The sequence below is a fragment of the Charadrius vociferus genome, unplaced genomic scaffold, assembly GCF_000708025.1.
Source record: "Charadrius vociferus isolate BGI_N301 unplaced genomic scaffold, ASM70802v2 scaffold298, whole genome shotgun sequence".
Classification (NCBI taxonomy): Eukaryota; Metazoa; Chordata; class Aves; order Charadriiformes; family Charadriidae; genus Charadrius; species Charadrius vociferus.
The window spans coordinates 368342-376458 of record NW_009649936.1 but is presented as its reverse complement, the minus strand read 5'-3'; the positions used below and the strand labels follow the sequence as shown (position 1 = coordinate 376458).

The 8117-nt window shown below is 43.4% G+C and overlaps 1 protein-coding gene across 1 annotated transcript in view; it reads left to right on the top strand.

Annotated features, from left to right (window-relative positions):
* RUNX1 (runt-related transcription factor 1) overlaps nucleotides 1-7232 on the top strand; it is a 190050-nt gene extending 182818 nt beyond the window's left edge. Inside the window, exons 5-6 of the mRNA XM_009891359.1 lie at nucleotides 3021-3182; nucleotides 6739-7232. Of these exons, the coding sequence (XP_009889661.1) occupies nucleotides 3021-3182; nucleotides 6739-7232 (656 nt within the window). The remainder of the gene's footprint in view (nucleotides 1-3020; nucleotides 3183-6738) is intronic.
* Nucleotides 7233-8117: the final 885 nt, after the last annotated feature.

Sequence of the window (8117 nt, the reverse complement as noted above, 5' to 3'; positions counted from 1 at the left end):
GGGAGCTGAATCTGCCTCTTGATACTGAAATGCTGCCATAAAAATGCTGTTGCAGTGATGCTTTTCTCCACTTGTTATTAAAAAACTGTGAAGGTGATGCCTGGGGTTGGTCAGCACAAGCTGCTTTAATATGTGTATATAATATAATGCGCTGTATTAACATCACTGAGTAGATTGCAACTTGTTAACCAGTCTGATGTCAAAAAGCCAATCTTTAAGAGCAAATACAGGGCTTGGGAATACAGGTACGAAGACGGAAAATTGATTGGTAGTTTGAACTTTCACTTAAGAAAGACTTAATGGGATGAGGAGATTAATAATGGGGGTCTCTCGGGCTGTCTGTCACTGTTTCAAGTACCCCAGAGGTCAGGAATAACAGCAAATGGATGAGGCAGGTCACATACCTCAGTACTCTCTTTCTGGATGTTACTAGACTTGTACTTGGTCCATTATCCGGTTTCTAGACAGTCCATTATCTGGTTTCTAGTCGGGACGCAGCACAAGGCTAATTCTAGTAGCACTAAAAGAAAGAAACCATATTTCAATTTAGTCTTGTCGGTGTTTAGTAAATCCCTGATAAGGTCTTGCTTCCTCTTCTGCCGCTGCAGCAGCTGCTGTGTCTTTTTCTGCATCTTATTTCTGTTGTCCATGTGTTTGTTGCACTTGGGATGGTTTTATGGACCAGGATCCCATGCGTGCTGGGCCAGGTACAGGACAAAACCATGTCTCTTGTCCTGAAGACAGACTGTAATATAAGAAACATTCAGTGTAAGAAACAGGAGAAAAGCGGCAGACAGAGCTGCCCCACCACGCAATGACAGCATGTAACAGGAGAAAACAGACAGTACGTTCTCTCCTTTCAGCCTGAAAAACAAGGGTGGGTGGCAGCACCCCATTTGCACATACCTGGATTGCCCTGAAGACAGACTTTTCCCCTCTTCCCTGCAGTGCTAAGACCTAAGGACAGAGCACCTGAAAGCAGGTGATAAAACATTTCCAGCCAAAGGGGCTCAGTGGCTTCTGCAGTGACAATGTTGAACAGAGCCCTCGGGAGAGAAGTGACAGAGGGGAGGCTCTGTCACCAGTGGCGTCAGCCTTGGCACAGCACGTGGAGGGCTCCCCGGGCAGGAGGACTAGTCGAGGGACTTCCCATCCCTGGGCTGGAATCCCTCCAGCCCTCGAATCGTGATCCTAGTACTCGGCCGCATTGCTGAACTGAAATCAAGGGGATTGCGTGCTGAAATAAGGGAGTAATGATTTAATTAACCCCATTTTAGAACTCAAAGACACAGTGTCATACCATTACAACGCTTCCTCTGCCGATGCTTTGTGGTATTTATCCTAATGCCACCCCTGGAGACTGAATTCCCTCATCTGTCTCCCTGTCATCTTTAATAAACACTGACCATACGTTAACAATGAGATGATGTTGTAATTCAGAATAAGACAGGCTTTGCGCCTGTGTCTTTTTGTTTGTTTCTACTGAAGTCCATTTAATCCAACTCGATGTTGCTCTTAAAACAGCATGAGTCAACTGAATTTATTTTTAAGGAAGTCTGCCTGAAAAAAATTAAATATTAATAATATCTGAATTAGAATATGTTACTCAGCAGAAAAATCTTTACAAGACTTTAGTTTATTCTGCAAGTGACTTCACTAGTTATTTTTTAAAAGCTTGGAGTTTTGTATAAATCTTTCCTTCTAAACAGATGAAACAAACACAATGTAAAACTCATCTCCATAAAGCACAACAAAATAATAATTTCCAGATGGTCTTTCTGATGGGAGATCAAAGTCCTTCATCTCAGACTTGGGAAATTTCCCTTCCATGCTGATACCAGTTTTATCTGAATGCAGTTCATCCAATGTTTGCTTTTTTTCCAAAAGGCAATTAGCTAGATGAAGCTGCAGGAGAATGCTCTTAGAGCTGAAGAAAATAAAAAAGAGTTTACTAAAAGCAGTAAAAAAAATTCTGTGTAGGTAAGGGGGTGAGGAATCTTTCTCACTTTGATTTACACAAAAATTAGACATTTGTATACACTGAAAAATGCCAGCTTCATGTGCAAAGGTGAAATGAGCAGAAAAGAACTGTTTCTGCATTGGTGCAACTGGTTTTGGCAAACTCCCTACAGTGCATCTCTGATTTCAAACGTCAGCCAAACTAGTCGTGTGGCTAGAAAATAATAGGTTAGTGTTCTTCTGTAAATGTTTTACGCATCTGTGCATTTTGAGATTTTGCTTCCAAGAAGCAGCAGTTTCTACAGAAAGCCCGTTCTCTGAGGGTGTCTGCATTTTCAGCTTCGCAGTGCCATCGAGTTTGTGTAAGGCTTTCTGTTTCTGAAGGTCTAGCACTGCTAGTAGAGGTACCCATCACTCTGAATTGTACTTCTGTATTTTAGCATATACAAAATAGATGTAAAAAATACCTGTTCATTTCATTAAGCCTACGAGTTTCAAAAGATCGAGGAAGTCAAATTACCCAGTCCTATTCATCCGCTTGGGAGTCTGCCTTCTGGAGGACACTGGTTTCACTCTCCATCTCTCTCTCTCTCACATACACACAAACATTTTCATCTTGTTTTTCTCTCTCTCCTTACACGCTTGCACAGAAGCACTCACAAATCAGTATTTTTGTCTCCTTAGTGCCATGCAAGACATGCCTTTTTGGCTAAAAGGGCTGCGAACACACAGCCCAAGATACTAATGCATCTCAGCAATGAATAGTCTTTCACTTTGGAAAGCTTAATCTGCTTTTCCCTGACCGCTTTTCCCTGCCCACCGTCAATGTGAAATATCAAAAAAGCTTCAGAAGAAAAAAACAACCCATCAAAACTCACAGATGCACAAATAATATTTTAGAAAGCAATTCATCTGAAGGTCTTTTGACAAAGGCGATTATGGAACTGAAATGTAATTATCTTGGCATTTAAGTTTCTATTTCCACCATGTGGTTTGGTTCACATATTTGATTGCAAAGTTTTATCATTCAAAACAGCCTATAGGTCTCTTTCTCATTGCAGACACAAGGCAAGTACAGCCATCTCCGCCATGGTCCTACGACCAGTCCTACCAGTACCTGGGCTCCATTGCCACCCCTTCTGTGCACCCCGCCACGCCAATATCACCCGGCAGGGCTAGCGGCATGACATCCCTCACCGCAGAGCTTTCAAGCCGGCTGTCAAGTAAGTACCTAAAAGTTAGTCCCCTTGTACCGGGCCTCACCAAAGCCCGGAGGCTGACTCCAATGCAAACCGGTTGCAATGTCCTAAGGTGCTGCCGCAGCTTTTCGGCAGTTGCGGTGAAGTCTCTTTCAGGCCCTCTGCAGCAAGCCTTGGCCAACACTTTGCTGGGATTTGTGCAAAGAGTAAAGAAAATAGGGTTTGGGGCCCAATGTATCATTTAAAAAAAAAAAAAAAAAGAGAAAAAAAAAAAGAGGAGAAAGCAGCACTTTGAAGATGTATGGAACTATAAAAATAGTTTGGAGTGCTGAAGAGCTGTCATATCTGCCAAGAAATGAATGCCACGGATATTTCAATTCTGTTTCCTTCCCTCGCTCTAAATTCGGACCAGAGCACAGCAGGTTATGGGTGGACGCACTGACTGCAGGATGGTGGGGTTTGACATTTCAAGTGTTGCACTGGATTGTCTTTTTACATCTTCGTCAAATTGTACTGCTGAGCTTTACAAGCCAACATAAAAATACAGCATGGAAGTGAAAGCAACCCCCCTGGTTTCCACCATACTCAACTGACCATCTGCTGACTCTAACACACACATATTGAACCAATATGCCTGGGTTCAATAGCAGGAATTTCCTTAAAATGAATGAGAGCCATATAATTCAAATTTGCACACAGCTTTTTCAAAAATACCGTCTTTGGCCGCACATATTGCTCTCATTTGAATACTCAGGGCTTCTTCTAAGATCAGAGAGAATCACTTGAACATGGTCCAGCCTGTCCTATTGCTGTCATATAGAGCCTGCTTTGAAAGAGTTACAGGGATGATGCCCACCAAAAGTAAATTAGTTGTTAGGTCTGGGTGCTAATTACATCTTAGAGATAGCTGAAAATACAGGAAACCTTTCAGAAGGAAAAAGAAAGGAAATTTCTTCTTCTAAAAAAACTATAAAAATTCTCATTCTTCATTGACCCACTCTTCTTTTAAAATGAAAAGACTCCTTTTTGCTTTCTTCCCTGTGTTTCCCTCCCTTTACACTCCTTTCTACTGGCAAAATGCAGAATCGATGAAAACGGAGAAGGATGAAAAAAGATCTTCTTCATAGCAACCAGAAAATTTCAAGTAAAACCAATTATTTCATCGAGTTTTTTACTTAGAAAAGTATTTCTTCTTGACAGAATTGTTTCAAGTCAATATTTGTCAGTTATTTTGATTTTCAAACCATGTGTACTTGTGGGTGTGGATATGTGAATCAAACTGAACTGTTAATCACGTTTCACCTTTACCAGTGACTGAGGTTGCACTCAAATAAGTGAATGCGCTTGGTATTAAACCGCGGTATTTTTTGCATTGCCATAGTGCCCAAATGTCGTCATTGTGCACCGGGGCCCATTGTTGTGCTGTGTGTGGTATGAGCACTAAAGGCTCCCATGGTGGCTGTCCCCAGGAGTGGACATTCTAAGAGAAGACAGCCGTGTGTGCGTGGAGTAACTGCACACTGTGTTTCTTTTGTGGCACATGGTGAGCAGGGAGGTAGAGCGCCAGCACTAGGGCTTGTCAGTACTTTTTGTGCCCATGGTCACAGTGATTTACTTTGGGGCTGGCATAGTTTCTCCGTGACTTGTGAAAGAACCTAGAAGAGCTTCGTTCACGTATCAGCATTCTTTCTTTCCTGTCTTAATTCTGTCCATGTGGGCTCATCTCTACACATCCCAAGTGTTTTTTATAATGCTTCCAAAATGTTACTTCTATATTAAATGTCATTCAATATTCCCAGAAAAATCTTTGACAATATTTTCTCCCCGATCCTGTTACTGTCACACACACTTGCTGTCTATCTAAATTTCTCCTTGTCAGAACAAAGAGCAAATTTGAAGGGTTTTGTAGGCCTTACCATCTAAAGACACGGTGCCTCAAAAGAAAAACCACAGACATGGGACATACTTGAAACAACTTGGCATTAAGTCTTACTCTGCTTTTTGCCAAACTGGGCAGAGGAAACCCTCATCTGATAAGTGATGTGTCCGGGCATTTTCAAGAAGTTTGATTTCTTTCTCAGGAATGAGGTGTGGAAGTACCATTTAAAATCTGGCAGGTTGTCAGATGCCACCTTCAGCCTTAGCTACTCTGAAGGTCCTTCTATTCCGTACCATAGTGTATCTTTGCCATGTTAAATCTAAAGGTGCTGGGGTGCAGGGGAAGGAAATGCGGCCAGGGCTCCCATTAATCTTCCAGAAAAAAAATGGAAGGCAAACTCAAAAAGGAAGCATACAGCATGCGTCAGAGCTTTTCTAAGAAATTTACAGAAATTCATCAAAGTGTGCTGGCTGTGTCGTTGACGAGCTTTCAGAACTTGGCGCTGGAGTATGTCTGCTCTCGCTTTAAATCCAGTCAGAGCCAAGGGCTTTGTTTTCTTGCTGCTTCTTCTCATGAGTATTTCCTTCAGCGCATGGCTCCTCTTCTGCAGACTCCACGCCTTGTCTGACAGAAGAAGTTGTCTTCTGGAAAGATTTTTTCTTAATTATTATTGTTGTTATTTTAATCATACATAGCTGCCAACTCTAGGGACTGACACCTTCCATTAATCTGAGTCATGATGAAGATCCTTCCTAAAGAGGCCATTATCTGCTCCGCTTGTTTAATCCTTGCACACCAGGGAAGGAGACGATGGGACCGGGAAAACTTCCACTGATGTCAGACAAAGCGGAGCAGGCTTTGACTGTCCTATAAAACATTTCACTTAGCAGGATGAGAAAGGCTTCTAGCACACATGAAAAGAAGAAAAAAGGCCAACCCCCCAAATATATAAATCTGCTTTAAAAAGGCGGTACTATTGTTGTCCTTTTTTACATCCTCATTAGAGCCAAGATTTTCAGAAGTTAGTAACAATTATGTAGACATTATATGAGGTCCCAGATATGAAGACGTTAAGTGAATCTGATTTATCTTGACTTTGATGGTGTTGAGAGTCAATGGAGAACTGTGCTCTGAAGTGGTGACAGCTGAGCTGAGCCTGTGTGTGTAAATGCCGCCTGTGCAGATTTGTGTACCTGAAGGACAATCTCTGTACCATGGAGCTTCTCATTTGAGTTGGCAAATAAAACTGGGTGCAAGGAGAGACCTATGCAGAAGCTGGACAATTGATATTTAGGCCCCATCAGTGTTGCTGGTGAGTCAAGTGATACTGGGCAAGGAGCTTGAGATCTGTGTCCCTGTTCCCCACCCACCCACCCACCGAGGACGAGGGCACTCTGAAAGTGTAAATAATTGTCTGTGCTGTAAGGTGTCTGAGAGCAAACGCATACACATACAAACCAGGATGAGAGCTTGGTGCTCCTCTTGGATTGCTGCTTTACCAAAATTAATCCAAAACATGCAGATCCATGAGCACTACAATGGCTGCATTGGAGAGCAGGTGAGGGATAGCTCTGTTCTGGCAGTATAAGTCCCGCTTCAGTTAACTGTAGACCAGAGTTTGGATGTTGGTTATCTCCTCGAACAGGTGAACCTCCATTCTGCCAGTTCAACTGTTCTCTGTCTCTCTTCCCTACCACCCAGGTGCTTCTGACTTGACTGCGTTCAGTGACCCCCGGGTGGGAATCGACCGCTCCTTCTCGGCGCTCCCCTCCATCTCTGACCCTCGGATGCACTACCCAGGAGCGTTCACCTACACACCAACACCCGTCAGTTCAGGGATAGGAATCGGTATGTCCGCCATGTCCACGGCCACGAGATACCACACTTACCTCCCGCCTCCCTACCCCGGCTCGTCACAGGCCCAAGGCAGCCCATTCCAGACCAGCTCACCCTCCTACCATCTCTACTATGGAACCTCCGCCGGCTCCTATCAGTTCTCCATGATCTCGGGGGGAGACCGGTCCCCGCCACGCATCCATCCCCCCTGCACCAACGCCTCCACGGGATCAACGCTCCTCAACCCCAACCTCCCCAACCAAAGCGATGTGGTCGAGGCAGAAGGGAGCCACAGCAACTCCCCCACTAACATGGCCACCACAGCGAGGCTAGAGGAAGCGGTGTGGCGACCATACTGAATGAATTTTAAGTAGTTATGGGCCAGGACTAACGTGCTTTCCATTTCCCGGTGCCCGTAGGTATCCCATAAACACCCGTCTTGCTTATGGGCCCTGCCATCTTCATACATCACTTTGAGAAGGAAACCTTCCAGAAGCCAGCGCTCCCAGGAGCGGTGGTGTGTATTAGCCAGCCCCTGGCGAAGCGACGTCGCTCCAGCAAAGCATCCCTGGTGGGGGCTGAGCTTCTGGAAAGGAGGACACCTGAGTTGGTGGTCCGGGGGGTAGCGAGGGTGGGTAGACAAGTACCCAGTCTGTTTCCAGGCCTGTGGCTTTCTAACCTGCCTGGGCTTGAAGGTCTCCACAGCCCTAAAGAGAGTTTCGGTTCACTTCTATTTTTAAGACTTAAAACCTAAAGAAATCTTAGTGAGTTTACTGCATCTTATGGACATATTAACTGTAAGGAAGTATAGGAAGATTCCCAGAGGGAAACTGTGAACGCTTCTGTTTTAGCAATGCTGTGAATGAGAGGTTTTATATGTTGAACTTCATTCTTTCTTTTCCTTTTTTTTTTAAACCATATTGTATATTCCAAAGAATTACAGAAATTTTTTATTGCTGGGTTTTTTTTGTTTTGTTTTGGGTTTGTTGTTTTGGTTTTTTTTTGTTTAGGATGCAGCTCATCCTGCTTTGCATCTAATTTGTTTTATTTCTCTTGGCACCTTATAAATGGCAAAAAAAAAAAAAAGATTTTACTCTTTTTTTTGTTTTAATCATGCTTGCTTCTTTCTTGCTTTGTCAAATGAAAGAATCAGCTCCTTTTTCAGTGAGTTAATTTAACTTTTTTCTCTTGGACTTTTTTTTTTTAATACAACGGCTACAGCCTTGGGTCATTTTCAACTACTG